Source organism: Theropithecus gelada, chromosome 3 (genome assembly GCF_003255815.1).
Source record: "Theropithecus gelada isolate Dixy chromosome 3, Tgel_1.0, whole genome shotgun sequence".
Taxonomy (NCBI): Eukaryota; Metazoa; Chordata; class Mammalia; order Primates; family Cercopithecidae; genus Theropithecus; species Theropithecus gelada.
Genome location: NC_037670.1, coordinates 176,054,705 through 176,072,049, shown reverse-complemented (window position 1 = coordinate 176,072,049; position 17,345 = coordinate 176,054,705). Strand labels below are relative to the sequence as shown.

General features: G+C 42.0%; 1 protein-coding gene across 1 annotated transcript in view; it reads right to left on the bottom strand.

The window, feature by feature from the left end:
* Positions 1–474: 474 nt before the first annotated feature.
* The window catches only part of GALNTL5 (polypeptide N-acetylgalactosaminyltransferase like 5), a 64,809-nt gene continuing 47,938 nt past the window's right edge, over positions 475–17,345 (bottom strand). The window contains exons 7-9 of the mRNA XM_025380183.1: positions 12,730–12,847; positions 5,961–6,110; positions 475–756 (exon numbers count right to left, since the gene is read on the bottom strand). Coding sequence (XP_025235968.1) covers positions 601–756; positions 5,961–6,110; positions 12,730–12,847 — 424 coding nt within the window. The 3' untranslated portion in view covers positions 475–600. The remainder of the gene's footprint in view (positions 757–5,960; positions 6,111–12,729; positions 12,848–17,345) is intronic.

Genomic DNA, 17,345 nt, shown 5'->3' with positions numbered 1-17,345 from the left:
AGTATCTTCAGATGACAGAAGGGCTGGCAGGGACACATGGGGAAGCTGGCCTGGAGAGCTGACCAGACACCCAGGCAGGTGGACTGGACACCAGACGTTCAGGTATGCAGCTGAGCAAGGTGTCATTACCAGAATCTACCCTGGCAGGAAGAAAGGAGCTTGCTGCAGCTCAGCCAAAGTCACGAGAGCATGGCTCCCTAAGAAGGCAGTCACAACAGATTGTCTGGGGCAGAAGCCGGGTTGGCAAAGGGAAAGCAGTCCCTACAGTCCACCAGGGCCAGGTGGGTGTGGTAAACAAATGCGCTTTACTTAAACTCAGTCAGCTGTATGATAGAGTCGTAACTGTGTGACCACTTAGGACATTTCTAATGTTCAAGGTCTTGTCACCTCAGAAATTCAGTAGCAGATGAGTAACAAAAGTATTAAGAATTTTCATTCAAGGGGAAATAAAGGCACCCACATCATAGACCATTCTGGTCATATTTTTTTAATTGCATTTCACATAATTCCACGATGTTCCAATCTTACATTCTTGTGCCACTATGTTGAATGATTAGGAGACTTTTAACCCTTTATTAATCAAAGTGATTTGTTTTCCTTTCATGAGCTGTTCACAGATGCCTCCAATTCTGGGAAGACATTATCCAAATACCACTGAAATGACTTGCAACCCAGTCGTTTCCTTAACTGAACACGCTCGTGAATGTTTCCATAGGTAACATATTTCAGACCAGGCTTTCGAAGAAAAAACTGCTCCTACATGAAAATATAGAGTCAGCCATTATGTTCAGCCAAACAAATCTTTGGTGATAAAATCATTATATCTAACATAGACACATGTATTTTCATCATGTGAACTAAAAAAGCCCTCCAGATCCCTATTTTTTTCTGTCCAAGGAACGAAGGCAGAGACATACTATGGGACCTCGGATTTACCCACCATGCACATGTTCACAGCACGTGCCACAGCACCCTAAGTGGCATAGCGGCATCCAGGAAGACTGGGTCCTGCTTCTCAGCCAAAGAATCACAGCCACCTATTGTGGTATCCCCTTTCTCCTGTTTTTTCAACAATACCCAAGGACAAACCCCCTTACTCCCTGGTCCTGATCAGTATGTTTGTCTTTTCAGAAATGGGGGATGATGTAGTAAAGGGAGAATAGACCCTGCAGAAGTACAACCTGGGTTCAAAGTCTGGCTCTGCCATTCAGGATCCACGTGACCTTAGGCAAGTCCTCCCCTTGCAAAGTGGTTGTGAGGGTTGAACAGTCTAATAGGGACATGCAAAGCCCCTGGGTGAGCATGGCTGGCACATACTAACCATCATGTCTGAGATGGTCATTATTATCACCACACTTGGTTAGTTTTTTGTGTGCTTTGACTTGAGGAAGCCCCAAGAATGAATGTCTAATGGACTCTGCTGGCCCCCTGTTGAAAAAAGGTATTCTAAGTAGACTGAAGCCCTTTGCGAACAGAACCCTTATCTTTTCATCTGTGTTTTCCCAGGCCTGGCAGACAGGATAGTGATAGTGTTGAATGACAGAAGGAGTTTGCTCATCCAAATTAATGTATTATGGGCATGCCATGCTGGATTCTCCCTGGGGATCCATGACCACCGTAGGTCTTTACCATCACATTCTGCCACCCCTAGGTCCCCAGGGTGGATTGGTGCAGGGGACGAGCCTGCAGATGGGGGAGGGTGCCATCATTTTGGAGACAAGACAGCATGGATGACCTTAGGCACATCTTCCTGTCCAAAGCCCTCTCTTGTCCCAATCAGTCACTAAATTTCCCATTGTGCTGTATTATGCAATCCATTGGTTTTTATACTTAACATCATATGCCTTTAAGTTAACTTTTTGGCACTATATGCTTTGTGAAATTCAGTAAACCATGCAGAAATAGCTATATTCAATTCAACCATCTAGATCCATGATCAGCGTTCACAGAAAAAAAAAAAATCAACAAACATGAAAATAAGCTCAAGATTTGTTGTAATGAAATACAATTTTAAACAATGAGATGTTTTTAACCTACCTGATTAAAACAAACAGTTCGATTATAACCAATATGAGGAGACAGCCACTTTCATATACATTTGATGGCAGCACAGATGACGAGACACACAGTGAAGATCATTTGGATGTTACCCCATCAGGATTTAAAATGCACTAACTCTTGCCCCAGCAAGTTCATGTCTTGAATTTATTCCAAAGATGTATTTGCAAAAATATACACAAAAAAGTATGTCAATAATTCTCATTTCAAGGCCAGGCGTGATGGCTTATGCCTGCAATCCCAGCACTTTGGAAGACCAAGGCAGGCAGATCATGAGGTCAGGAGTTCAAGACCAGCCTGGCCAATATGGTGAAACCCCGTCTCTATTAAAAATATAAAAAATTGCCGGGCGCGGTGGCTCAAGCCTGTAATCCCAGCACTTTGGGAGGCCGAGGCGGGTGGATCACGAGGTCAGGAGATCGAGACTATCCTGGCTAACATGGTGAAACCCCGTCTCTACTAAAAATACAAAAAACTAGCCGGGCGTGGTGGCGGGTGCCTGTAGTCTCAGCTACTTGGGAGGCTGAGGCGGGAGAATGGCGTGAACCCGGGAGGCGGAGCTTGCAGTGAGCCAAGATCACGCCACTGCACTCCAGCCTGGGAGCACAGCGAGACTCCGTCTCAAAAAAAAAAAAAAAAAAAAAAAAAAAAATATATATATATATATATATATATAAAAAATTAGCTGGGCGTGGTGGCACGCGCCTGTAGTCCCAGCTATTCGGGAGGCTGAGCAGGAGAATCACTGAACCTGGGAGGCGGAGCTTGCAGTGAGCCGAGATTGTGCCACTGCACTCCAGCCTGGGGGACAGAGCAAGACTCTGTTTCAAAAGAAAGAAAAAACAAAAGAATTCTCGTTTGAGGATTGTGAAGAAAATAGCAAAAAGCCGGGGAAATCAGAATGCTTATCAACTGGTACTATTTATTAACGGGATCAATTTTGGTAGATCCAGTTAAAGGAGCTATTTAAAAGAATGAGATGTGTTTATATGTTCTAATTTTGAAGGACAACTTGAAATCCCCCTGCCTTTTCTTTCCTGATCATAACCCTTTTCCTTTGTTTTAAATGCTATCTTGATTACAAATTCATTTCTTTTCATTCTAGCTTTGATATCTGATTATTCATGCACAAATTATATGGTTTAATTTTACCTATTTGAACTTTACAGGAAGGAAATAATACAGTATAAGTTCTGTTGTGTTTGGCCGCTTTCATTCACCATCACATCTCTGAAATTTACCTATGCTCTTGTGGTACAGTCCACGCACCATGTGATGATGTTTCAGTCAACACCTGACTGCGTTCATAATGGTAGTCCCATAAGATTATAATACCATATTTTTACTGTGCCATTTGTTTAGATATGTTTAGATACACAAATACTTACCACTGGGTTACAACTGCCTACAGTGTTCAGTAGAGTCACATGCCATACAGGTTTGTAGCCTGGGAGCAATGGGCCATACCATAGAGCCAAGGTGTGTAATGGGCGATACCATCTCCATCCCAGTTTGTGTAGGTACAGTCCCACAACAATGAAATCACCTCATGATGATTTCTCATAATATATTCCCGTCGTTAAGTGAGACATGACTATACACTATAGTTGGTTAATTTTCTTTCTTTTTTTTTCCTTTGAGATGGAGCTTTGCCCTTGTCACCCAGGCTGGAGTGCAGTGTTGTGATCTCGGCTCACTGCCACCTCTACCTCCTGGGTTCAAGCAATTCTCCAGCTTCAGCCTCCCGAATAGCTGCAATTACAGATGCCCACCACCATGCCCGGATAATTTTTTTTTTTTGTCTTTTTAGTAGAGATGGGGTTTCACCTTGTTGGCCAGGCTGGTCTCGAACTCCTGGCCTCAGGTGATCCACCCGCCTTGGCCTCCCAAAGTGCTGAGATTACAAGTGTGAACCACCGCACCCTGCCCAGTTAATTTTCATTGCTGTATAGGATTATAGCAACTAAATATATCACATTTGTCCACTCTACTCTTGATGAGTATTTGTATTGTATTAAGTTTTGGCTAAAAGAAATAATGCTGTGTAGTAGTTTTCTTGTTCATGCATCCTGGTGCACAAAAGCACTCGCTTCTGTAGCATATGCATGAGCAGAACTGCTGAATCACAAGGTATTCAGATCTTTTACTTTAGTAGATGCTGCCATGCTGTTTTCAGATGCAATTTTGTAAAAGTCAACACTCCCATAAAGCAAAAGCTGAGAGATCCTATTGCTCACCGACACTTGGGCCTATAAGGTTTTTTTTTTGTTTTTTTGTTTGTTTGTTTGTTTTTGAGACAGAGTTTTGCTTTTGTTGCCTAGGCTGCAGTGCAATGGTGCGATCTTGGCTCACTGCAACTTCCTCCTCCCAGGTTCAAGAGATTCTCCTGCCTCAGCCTCCTGAGTAGATGGGACTATGGGAGTGTGCCACGACACCCAGCTAATTTTGTATTTTTAGTAGAGACGGAGTTTCTCCATATTGGCCAGGCTGGTCTTGAACTCCCGACCTCAGGTGATCTGCCTGCCTCGGCCTCCCAAGTGCTGGGATTACAGACATGAGCCACTGTGTCCAGCCAGGCCTGTCAGACTTTTAAAATTCTGCCAATCTAAGCGGCGATGTTGAAATAGCTCTTTGAAGTTTTAATTCACATTTCTCTAATTACAAAAGAAATGGAGCATTATTACCTTCATAATTAAAGTGTGTTTTTTCAATTAGAGAAACATAAGATGAAGACCAGGACATACACTGTCAGAGAGATTCTTACATATTTCCATTTCTTTGTCTGAAATGAGATTTTGCTGGGGATTTTGTATTTATTTATACATAGCTTCTGGATGGACATGCACCCTTGTAAGTCCTGGCAAGGTACTTAATTCCTGGGGAAATGCACAGATAATAGGGCACAGCTTTGATACAGAAATCTTTGGCTGCTGGTCGAAAAGTGGTAGTGGAAGTTCTCACACAGTCCCATGACCAGCAGCATCCACATCGCTTGGGAAATCAGCGGGGAAGAAAAAGAATCTCAAGAGTTGTACATGGGCCAGGTGTGGTGGTTCAGGTTTGTAAATCCCAGCACTCTGCGAGGCCAAGGTGGGTGGGTCATGAAGTCAAGAGATTGAGACCAGCCTGGCCAACATAGTGAAATCCCATCTCTACTAAAAATATAAAAATTAGCCAGGCATGGTGGTACGTGCCTGTAGTCCCAGCCACTCAGGAGGCTGAGGAAGGAGGATCACTTGAACCCGGGAGGCGGAGGTTGCAGTGAGGTGAGATGGCACCACTGCACTCCAGCCTGGGCAACAGAGCAAGACTCCATCTCAAAAAAAAAAAAAAAAAAGAGTTGCACATGGGGACAGGGCAAGGAGAAGCTGTTTGCTTCAGGTGTGGGACAATTCCCTGGAGGTGGGAACGGAGGGAATAGATCAGCACCTCCATAAAATGACTGCTCATGTTGGTTGATTTACTTCTGAGAGACTTGAGTTTTCCCAGAAATTAAAACAAAAATAATGAGTGGTAAGAGTAGCAGCTTAGGATGAACTGAGAATAGGGTTGGGGATGGATTGATGAGGGGTTAGAGGGGTGCTGTATTCAAGAAAAACAGAGAAAAGAACAACTATCAATAACTATCAATAGGTAGTTTTTTACCCTCATCCTCCTCCCACAGTCCACCCTCAAGAAGGCCCCAGTATCTGTTGTTCCCTGCTTTGTGTCCATGTACAATGTTTAGCTCTCACTTATAAATGAGAACATGCAGTATTTGGTTTTCTGCTCCTGTGTTCATTTGCTTAGGATAATGACCTCCAGAACAAACGCTGGATCTGGAAAGGCAGCAGCAGGCTTCCTCAGAACAAGTCCTGCTCCAGCCTCACATGCATTTTCCAAGTCAAGGATGTGTTCCCCACCTTATATTCATCCAGCCAAACGTGCACCAGTCTTAGGTAGTTATGTATCGTGGCACTGATGATTGCAGAAGTTTTTCTAGTCTGTTTCTTACTGATATGTCCTACTCGAGAGCAGGGGATTATAAAGAGTTGGCCTCCACACATCCAGATCTAGGCATAAGAAGAATAAAAAACATATGAATGCATTATTACTGGTAATAGGCAACTGCTTTTAAACAAATATAATGGCCAGGTGTGGTGGCTCATGCCTGTAATCCCAGCCCTTTGGGAGGCTGAGGCAGGCAGATCACCTGAGGAAGGGAGTTAAGTTTAAGACCAGCCTGGCCAACATGGTGAAACCCCGTCTCTACTAAAAATACAAAAATTAGCTGGGCATGGTGGCAGGTGCCTGTAATCCCAGCTACTTGGGAGGCTGAGGCAGGAGAATCACTTGAACCTGGGAGGCAGAGGTCGTGAGCCGAGATCGTGCCACTGTACTCCAGCCTGGGCAACACAGCGAGACTCCATCTCAAAAACAAAAACAAAAAAACCACCACCACCACCACCCATAAAAATGGCTAATTATTACAACAGCCTTATAATTCAGATTCTGTGATTATTCCCATTTTACAGATGAGGAAACTAACACATTGGTTAAGAAGTTTGCCCAATGACACAGAAGTTTCACAGCAGAGTGCAAGGTTCAAATTTAGAAAGCCTGACTGAGAGCCAGCAATGAAGACAAAGGGGTTCTGCCTGTCTCATAATTACCTACAGGAATTGCTGGATGTAGGCAAGAAACAAGAGAAATGCTAATCGTGACTGAATTCAATTATTCATCTTTTTTAATACCTAAAACTCCTTATGTTGCTCACTTTTAATCACTATTAATTTTACTACACAAAAGTAAAATATAGCCATTGAAAACTTGGCAAATACAGAAAGCACACAGAAGAAAACATAATTCACTTCTTGTCTTAACATTCCGAGTGAGTCAATATTAACCCAGATACATAGGTAAACTCATGTAGACACAACAACATTAAGATAACTTGCTTTTTTTTCATTTGATGTTGTATGAAATTATTTTCGAAGTCTTAAGTTGTTTGGACATTTTGGTAGCTTCTGATTTTTATTATTAAAAATAATACCCCAAAGAACATGCTTATGATATAAATCTTTTGCACCTGATTTCTCATCCTACAGTACACTTGCCATAACTCTTTTGTTTAATTACTCTAACCACTCCATGAGTAGTTCTCACACCAGCACAACTCAGCCATTCTGGCTAAGCCTAGAAGAACCACTTTAGTGATACAATGGATTATGAGAAATAACTATTGCTTGTTGTTTTAAGGCACTGTGTTTTGGAATGGTTTGTTATACAGCAAAAGCTAGCTGATACATGAAGGAGCATTTTCCTCCTAACACCAGTTTTGTTTTTTTTTTCTTTCCAACTTACATTTTCAGTTCAAGGGTACATGTGTATGTGTGTTACGTGGGTAAAATGCATGTCTGCGGGTTTAGAGCACAGATTATTTCATCACCCTGGTAATGAGCATTGTACTCACTAGGTAATTTTTTTATCCTCACCCTCATCCCACAATCCACCCTCAGGAAGGCCCCAGTATCTGTTGTTCCCTGCTTTGTGTCCATGTACAATGTTTAGCTGTCACTTATAAATGAGAACATGCAGTATTTGGTTTTCTGCTCCTGTGTTAATTTGCTTAGAATAATGACCTCAGCTCCATCCACTTTGCTGCAAAGGACATGATTTTATTATTTTTCAATGGCTGTGTAACATTCCATGGTATATCTGTAACACATTTTCTTTATCCAATCCACTGACTTTTGTTTTTGTTTTTTTGAGACAGAGTCTTGCTCTGTCATCCAGCCTGGATGCCCGGCCATTCAGGTTCAAGCAATTCTTGTGCCTAAGCCTCCTGAGTAGCTGGGATTACAGGCACACACTGCCACACCTGGCTAATTTTTGTATTTTTGGTGGAGACGGGGTTTCACCATGTTGGTCAGGCTGGTCTTGAACTCCTGACCTCAAGTGATCTGCCCACCTTGGCCTCCCAAAGTGCTGGGATTAGAGGCATGAGTCACCGTGCCCGGCCCCAGTCCACTGTTGATGGGCATCTAAGTTGATTCCATGTCTTCGTTATTGTGGAAAGTGCTGCAGTGACCATATGTATGCATGTGTCTTTATGGTAGAACAATGTATATTCCTTTGGATATATACCCAGTAATGGGATTGCTGGGTCAAATGCTAGTTCTGTTTTAAATTCTTTGAGAAATCTCCCAACTGTTTTCCACAATGGTTGAACTAATTTACACTCCCACAGCAGGATATAAACATTCCCTTCTCTTCACAGCCTCGCCAGCATCTGTTATTTTTTTGACTTTTTAATAATCACCATCCTGACTGGCTAACACCAGTTTTATTTACTCAAGTAAATAAGACCTCTGCCCACTTAGTTGGTCATTCCAGCAACTTGGTGTGATAGATTGAAACCTTGTTCAATAAACAGCTCATTCCTCGTCCCTCACCTTGGGGCACAGCACATTTCCCTGACTGACTGAATTTGGGCTTCTCTGTTCGACACATTTGGCCAATGGATCGTGAGCACACGTCACGCGTGCAGAGGTGTAAATGTGCTGTGTGGTTTGGCTTGACTTTTGAATTCCTGCCATTCAGCGTGAGAAGAATATGCTGTGAGTCGCTGCTACTCCTAGAATGATAATCAGATCTGGATCCCATTCAGAGACTAGAGCCAGCCCAGCAACCTCTGTTCTGAGGCAGAGCCACTTTGGCCAACCATGGACAGATGAAAGAAAAAGTAAACGCTTATTGCTCCCAACCACTCAGTTTTGAGGTAGTTTATCACGTAACATCATGGTGGCAATAGCCGACTACTGCTGTGACAGTAACTGTCTGATTCCTAAAACTCTTGGGAATAGAAATTCTGAGCAGATGGGCCAAGGGTAACCCACTGAGGTACTGGAGTGTTCCAGGCAGAGAGGGAGAAGAGTGTTGAGTGCCTTCCCTAATTCTCCCTCATGCAGGTGTTTGCGAATTTGCTTGACTATTTCTCTACTACAGAACACATGGTTTGTTTTCACACCACAGCATCAAGGAGAGTTAGCAACCTTGGGTGGAATCTAAACTGGCATTGATATCTAAGAGGTTCAGCATGGGGGAGAGGCAGAGAAAAGGGTTTCTCTAGGGATAATCTTTCAAGTGCAGGGCGAGGCCCCAGTTCCTGGAGCAGCACAGCTTGCCAGCATCTGGGGATGGCAGGGTAGACTGCAGGTGTCGGGGAGATCGGGTGAACCAAGACTGCAGATTGTTGGGACTGTTTGAGGCCAGCCTCTGCTTTGCCAGGAAAATTGAAATGCCATGTTGAAGCTCAGTTAGGAGAACCATTCAGAGACTAGAAGTGAACCTGTAGCTTTGTGGGCATCCACGAACCATCACTTTCCACGAGCAAGAGTAGCACCGAGTTCAGGGCAACTAAAAAAAAATTCAGAGCATTGGAGGCTTCCAATACATTGCTAGCCTCAGATGGAAGTGACTTAGAAAGAGGGTAGAACTGAGCTGGTGGGGTTTCAAGACCTGAAGCTGAGCAGACAGCATGAGGCAGGAAACAACAGGTTAGGAGCAGAGTGCTTACAAGTTCCGTGAATTTGGGCAAGTTACTCAACCTCTCCGTGGTTCAGTTTCTTCACTACAAGTCGGAGATAATGGTGGTACTTACCTTACAGGTTTGTTAGGAGGATTAAATGGGTTAATATCTGTAAGATTTTAGAGCAGTGCATGTCAGAAATAAGAACTTGTTAAAATACATTTTATCCTTTACATGTATCTTAAACGTGAGTTCTTCAGGGAAGCCATCTAAGACACATACCTCCCCCAAGAGAAGGCTAGGTTCTCCTTTTAGAGGGTCCCATAATACTCTGTATTTCTCTAATGCACTTACCAAAAATAATTTTTTTGTTTTTTGAGCCGGAGTCTCGCTCTGTCTGCCCAGGTTGGAATGCAGTGGCACGATCTTGGCTCACTGCAACCTCCACCTCCCAGGTTCAAGCGATTCTCGTGCCTCAGCCTCCTGAGTAGCTGGGATTACAGACGTGCACCATCATGCCCAGCTAGTTTTTGTATTTTTAGAAGAGACAGGATTTCACCATGTTAGCCAGGCTGGTCTCGGACTCCTGACCTCAGGTGATCTGCCTACCTCGGCCTTCCAGAGTGTTGGGATTATAGGCGTGAGCCGCTGCACCTGGGCCAAAATAAAATTAAGTATCTGAAAATCTCACCCTACTCAATAGATAGAAAGTTCATGACATTAGAAGCCACTTTTGGCCGGACCCGGTGGCTCCCGCCTGTAATCCCAGCACTTTGGGAGGCTGAGGTGGGCGGATCACAAGGTCAGAAGATCAAGACCATCCTGGCCAACATGGTGAAACCCCATCTCTATTAAAATACAAACAAGCGGCCTGTAGTACCAACTACTCAGGAGGCTGAGGCAAGGGAATCGCTTGAACCTGGGAGGCGGAGATTGCAGTGAGCCAAGATCACGCTACTGCACTCCAGCCTGGCAACAGAGCAAGACTCCATCTCAAAAAAACAAAACAAAAAAAGCCACTTTTGTATCGTGTGCCGCTGTATTTTAGCACCCAGCACAGTGCTTCATACATAACAGTACTCAATACATATTGTTGCGTGGATGAATTAATGAAGACTGTGTCTTCTTCTCAGTGATCAGCATACAGCACAGTTTGACTCAAAGGAGGTGCTCCTTAAATGAGGGCTAGATTGAGCTTAAATATTACTCTCAAGAGATAGTCCTAAACCGAAACTATAGAGTTGGATATTATCATGATGCAGGTATTAGTTACAGCCATGGGGATTGATGCAAGTATCCTACTAAAAATATTAACAAGGGTGTAGCGCAGACCCTCGGCAATCAGAGTAGACGTGCCCTGCCAAGTGCTATTCCCTTAGTTACTGGAACATGGGAAGGTCCAGAGAGCCTGGACCTATGGTTGGGCTACAAGTGGAAGGTATTTGGCTGGCTCCGAGTAGAGGTTTTTTCACACCAGATGCAGAAAGACTGCGTTATGTTAACAACCAGCATGGCTTCACAGGTGCAGAGGACCTGGATGCTAGCCCTGAGCCCTGAAGAGCACATGGTGTAAGAAGCAAAGTCTGACAAGGATGGAAACCTTGGGGACACCTGTGTCTAACTGATGAGCAGCAGCAGAAATTCCTGCAAAGGAAACTGAGAACAACTGAGCGTGGAAAGCAATCCAGGAATACTGTTCTAACATCCAAGAAAACTTCTGGAAAAGACGGTTTATAGTGTCAGATGCTGCAATGACCTCAGACAGATGGAAGATCAAAAGCCATCCATTAAGGACATCAACATGAAACTGGTGGCAGTTCCTGGAACGATGTCACAGAAAGCTGAGGGCCTTCTAGGATGTCGATTTACTGGAATGAGGAGTAAACGAGAAATGAAGAGGTGTATGCAGGTGCGGAGATCATTCTTCCTCAGGAAAGACAAGGTTACTTGTCGTGGTTAGTGACAGCTGCCGGTGTCAAGAGACTATTTCAGCTACTTATTAATTTACATATTTCTTTATAAAAAGACACCCAAGTATACCTAAAAGATACGACGGGCCATCAGGAAAGGCGCCATTGAAATATTGGAGTAGGAATAATTAATGTTCAAATAATAGTTGTCATTTGCTACGTATAGGGAATGTAGGGCCAGAAAAAGGAATATACTGACTCTCCACCTCTGCCTGTGTAATACACAAAACTGATCACGTTATCAGATCATGAAAGGAGGTAAACTCCTTGAGCCGTTTTCTTAGAGTGCAATATAATAAAACAAGGAATAATCAACCAAACAGAATAAAATGTGCCAAAGGCATGGGCGTTATGAAATAATGCCCGGGTCCAAAGGGAACTTGAGAATGAAAAAAACAAAGCAAAAAAAAAAAAAAACCAACAAGCTTAAGAGGGACCATCAAATAGAGGCTTGGAGGAAACGCTATTGTTCTAGATATTTTTATATGCATAATCAAGTATCTGAAGCATTATGAAAGAAGTCTGCTTGGGAACCTTAAAAGTGAACAAATAACTGGCCAAAAGAAGGAAGGAAAAGAGAGAGAAAATAAAATCCAAAACAGAAAAAATTGGAAAAAACAACTACTGAGACAGTAAAAATAATAGATTTAAAATATTATATTAATTTGATATACCATACATCAGAAATAACAAAACATATGGTATAAGAACCTAATATTTTTAAATTAAATATATTTATTTTAAGAAGTAGAGGCTAGGCACAGTAGCTCACACCTATAATCCCAGTGCTTTGGGAGGCCAAGATGGGAGGATTACTTGAGCCCAAGAGTTCAAGACCAACCTGGGCAACATAGCGAGACCCCATCTCATTTAAGAAAAAAAAAAAAAAGGAGAGATGGGGGTCTTGCTATGTTTCCGAGGCTGGTCTTGAACTCCTGGCTTCAAATAATCCATCTGCCTCAGCCTCCCAAAGTGCTGGGATTACAGGTATGAGCCACCACACCAGGCCAATAATCTAATATTAAATGTTTTCCATTTTTACAAGAAGCCCCTTAAATTGTTTATTGCATGTGCCACTGGAATGGTATGGGATGTTCATGTAGGAAAATTGAGCATAATTACCACAGCATTGTATGCGACAAAGTTAGGTTTCACTCTCTATAGCTATTTTAAAAATAAAATCTGAATTACCCTTAGTGAAAGTTCCAAATTTTCTCCTCCCCAAAAATCCATATCCTTGTCATACTGTCCAATTTCATTAAAATAATGCCGACGTATAGCAAAAATTCCTCCAGACATTGCAGGTGACCTAGAAAGGGGACATAAATATGAAATTAATTTCACAGAGAAAGTCATTCTGTATTCTCCTCAAAAATATATTGAATTAGTAATAACTTATAGTTTAAAATGAGAAAACAGGCCGGGTGTGGAGGCTCATGCCTGTAATCCCAGCACTTTGGGAGGCCGAGGCGGGTGGATTACGAGTTCAGGAGATCGAGACCATCCTGGCTAACACGGTGAAACCCCATCTCTACTAAAAATACAAAAAATTAGCCAGGTGAGGTGGCACGCGCCTGTAGTCCCAGCTACTTGGGAGGCTGAGGCAGGAGAAACGCTTGTACCTGGGAGGCGGAGGTTGCACTGAGCTGAGATCATGCCACTGCACTCCAGCCTAGGATGACAGAGCGAGACTCTGTCTCAAAAAAAAAAAAAAAAAAAAAAAAAGAGAGAGAAAACAATACTAAAATTATCTTATTATACATTTAAGTATATAAAATTACCAAAAACCACAACTAACAAAAGTAGGCAGTAACTTTTACTTAGCTCTCACCAAAATATGTATGTGATATATTCTAAATGTTTTCGTAATGAGAAGGAAAATGACATTTGGAATATGAGTTTCCCATGAGGATGACAATTGAACTGGGTAGCAGGGTTCAGAGCTCTCCCTTTCTAAAGATATTAGGTGAATTGTAATATTTACTTCTGGACAAACCATAATATTAAAAAGCATCTTGTTTTGTCCACCAATAGTAGGGCCAAATAATACCAAACTAAGTCATTTGAAAATAGTCACAGCTGGGTGCGGTGGCTCACACGTGTAATCCCAACACTTGGGAGGTCGACGTAGGAGGATCGCTTGAGGTCAAGAGTTCAAGACCAGCCTGCCCAACATGGGGAAACTCCAACTCTACTAAAAATGCAAAAATTAGCCAGATGTGGTTGCCTGCACCTGTAAATCCCAGCTACCTGGGATGCTGTGGCATGAGAATCACCTGAACCTGGGAGGCGGAGGCTGCAGTGAGCTGAGATCATGCCACTGCACTCCAGCCTGGGAGAGAGAGTGAGAATCTATCTAAAAAAGTATATACTGAGCACCTATGTTTTAGGGATATGAATCACTCAACACACAAAGCAAGACCCATGTGTAGGGGAAAGGGTAGGGAGACCAATTAGAGGGGCAACAGTGGTCCCAGAGAAAAATAATGGGATCCTGGATAAGAATGCAGCAATGTAGATGGTAAGATGCAGTTGAATTCCTGGTATATTTTGGAGACAGAGCTAACAGATTTGCTTATGGGTGGGGTGTGGGTGTTGGAGGAAGAGAAGAGTCAAGGCTGACTCCAGTGTTTTTGGCCTGCACACCAGATGGACGGAATTGCCGTGCACTGAGATGAGAAACACTATGGGTGGAGCAGGTTTTTGGCAGGAAGATTCTCTTCGGGGTATGTTTGAGATGTCTATTTGGCATTCAAGTGGGGCTATGAAGTAGGTAGTTGGATGCAGTTGGATACATGAGTCTGGAGTTCTGAGAGAGGTCAGGGCTGGAGACATCCTTTGGGAGTCATGGATGAGGTAGATGAGAATCACTGTGTGAGTGAGTGGAGAAGCGTAGAGGACCAGCCCTGAGCCCTGGGTGCTTCAACATTGACAGTTGAGAGGAGGAGAGGAACTGGCAAAGGAGATAGGAAGGAGCAACCAGGGAGGGAGGAGAAGGACCAGGAAACTCTGGTTCCCTGGAGGCCCAGGGAGACATGGGTGTCCAAGAGAAGGGCGTGGCCAGCAGCATCCTACATGGTGGCTGGATCAGCGAGATAAGGACTGGAACTGAGCACTGGGCTGAACCAGAGACGGTCATGAACAAGTCTTAACTGTGAATGGCAGGGGGCGAAGACTGATGGAAGTGAGTTTAAGGGAATTGGAGATAGTGATGGACAAATCTTTCTAAGGCTTTAATACGAAAGAGAGGAAAGAGGATGTAACTGACAGGAAGTGGGGTCAAAATAAGGTGGTTTTGATGTTGCAATTGGCAGAGATAACAGGATAACTGTATTCTGATAGGAATGTTCCTACCGGGTGCACTGGGCAATGTGCGTCACGTCTGGTGCAGTAGGTGCTGTATATCCTGTCTGGTGTGCGGGTAACATGCGTTCTATCTGGCACTGGTACACTAGAAGGAGACTGTGATTCCAGGCAGCCCAGAAAGCCTGGAAGGAAATGCTCACTCCCCTGCCATAGCACTGTCCTGATCGTCTGTTTTTACCTGCCTGACCTCCCCTCTAGACTATACACATTTGAGGACTGGGATCATGTTCCTATCAATACAATGCCTGCCACATGATAGGTCATCAATAAATACTCATTAAATTTACAAATTAAGTAATTTCACAAAAGTTTTTTTTTAAAGTTATGCCGTTTTGTACCATTGAAAATAGGGTGAAAAGATGTGTGGCTCAAAGGATTCAAGTTATATCTTCCTTTCAGGGGAGAAAGTGTTCACTCTAAAAATCTTGAAGTCACTGAGTGTGTGTGTGTGTGTGTGTGTGTGTGCCGGCACGCATGTGCATGTATGTGTGTGTCTGTATCAGCAGGAGAAAGGTTGGGTAGTGGTTAGTAAAGGCTGTAGTCTGAGACAGCAGGGAGAAAGTGAAAGGGCTTTGCTCTGCCCTTAAAAAAGGGCAGGGAGCCCAGGGGAAAGGACATGATCCTTGGTCATGGTGATGCCTGCATGTCAGGGAGTTGGGGAGGTCTTGAGTTATCATTGGCATGAGCCCTAGGCATGATTTTTCTTTTTTTTTTTTTTGTAAGTTTTCCAAAACTCATTGCACCTAGCTTATTTGGTCATCATTAGAACTATGGGAAAAATGTATCTTCAGATATGAATGCTAATTAATACTATGATTAATATGTAACAGATGCTGGCGAGGATAAGCAGAAAAGGGAACGCTTGCACACTGTTGGTAGGAATGTAAATTAGCACATCTACGGAAAACAGTACAGAGATTTCTCAAAGAATTAAAAGTAGCACTACCATTCGATCCAGCATTCCCACTATTGGGTATCTTCCCAAAAGGAAAGAAATCATTTATATCAAAAAGATACCTGCCATTGTATGTTTATCACAGCATTATTCACAATTGTAAAGTCAAGTCATGGGATCAACCTAAGTGTCCCTCAGTGGATGATTGGATAAAGAAAATATGGTATATGTACACAATGGAATACTATTCAACCATAAAAAAGAATGAAATTATGTCTTTGGCTGCAACATGGATGGAACTGGAGGCCATTATCTTAAGTGAAACAATTCAGAAACAGAAAGAGAAATACACATGCTCTCATTTATAAGTGGGAGTTAAATAATGTGTATACATGGACATAGAGTGTGGACTGACAGGCACTGGAGACAGAAGCGTGGGGACAAGAGGGCAGTGGATGACAAGAAGTGACTTAATGGGTACGGTGTACAATGTTTGAGTGGTGGATACTTGAAAAGTCCAGACTTCACCACTAGGGAGTATAACCATGTAACAAAATTGCCCTTGTACCCCTTATATTTATACAAATAATAAAACAATAAAATAATAAAATAAAATTTATTTTTTCTTTTAAGCTTTAAAAAATAACTTCTTTTTTCTTATACATATTATTATATATTTTAGTGTAACATACGATTATATGTAATATTGTAATATGTATAACATATATTACATATAATATGTACATATATAATCACACAAAAGTATCATACTAACAGAACATTTTTTATGGTTTGATTTTTTAATTTAACGTGAGAAGTTTTCTTCCTAGTTAATTAGCCCTTGAAAACTTTACTTTTAATGGTTATGTGATAGTCCATAAAAATGAAGATACTTTTTTACCCATCTCAATAGTATTGAATATTTATGTTGTTTTCAGCTTTTTATTAATATAAATATTGACACACTATATACATCTCCTTGTTTATTTCTGACTCTTTTCAAATAAAATCAAGTGGATTACTGCATCAAAGAATAAGGATATTTATAAGATTCTTAATTTGCATTGCCAAATTGTTTTCAAAAAGGATGAACCGATGTATATACACATGAGCCGTGTATTAGAATTCTAAACATTTTACCATTTAGCAAATAAATATTAGAAATACAGTTTCCATGTTGAATATCAGTTTTTTTACATTAGAGCCTAAACATGTTTTATATGTGGGATGGAAATATTACAAAAATTATAAACCAAATTTGTGTAATTGGAACACCATAGCTATTTTTTTACTCAAAGTAACTTTATTTAAAATCATTTTGAGATAACTTAAAAGATTAATGCTGTGTTTTATTTTTATTGAGATTTCTACCTATTACATTTTATTAAAATAAAGTACACCTCTGTTCTAAAGTCTGTGACAATATCCTATCTAATGTTGATATTGATCAGTTCACTTCCTCTGTGTCAAGTCTTCGGCTATGTGTTTTACATGTATTGGCTCATTTAATCCCCCTGACAATCCTAAGAGACATGTGTTAATTATT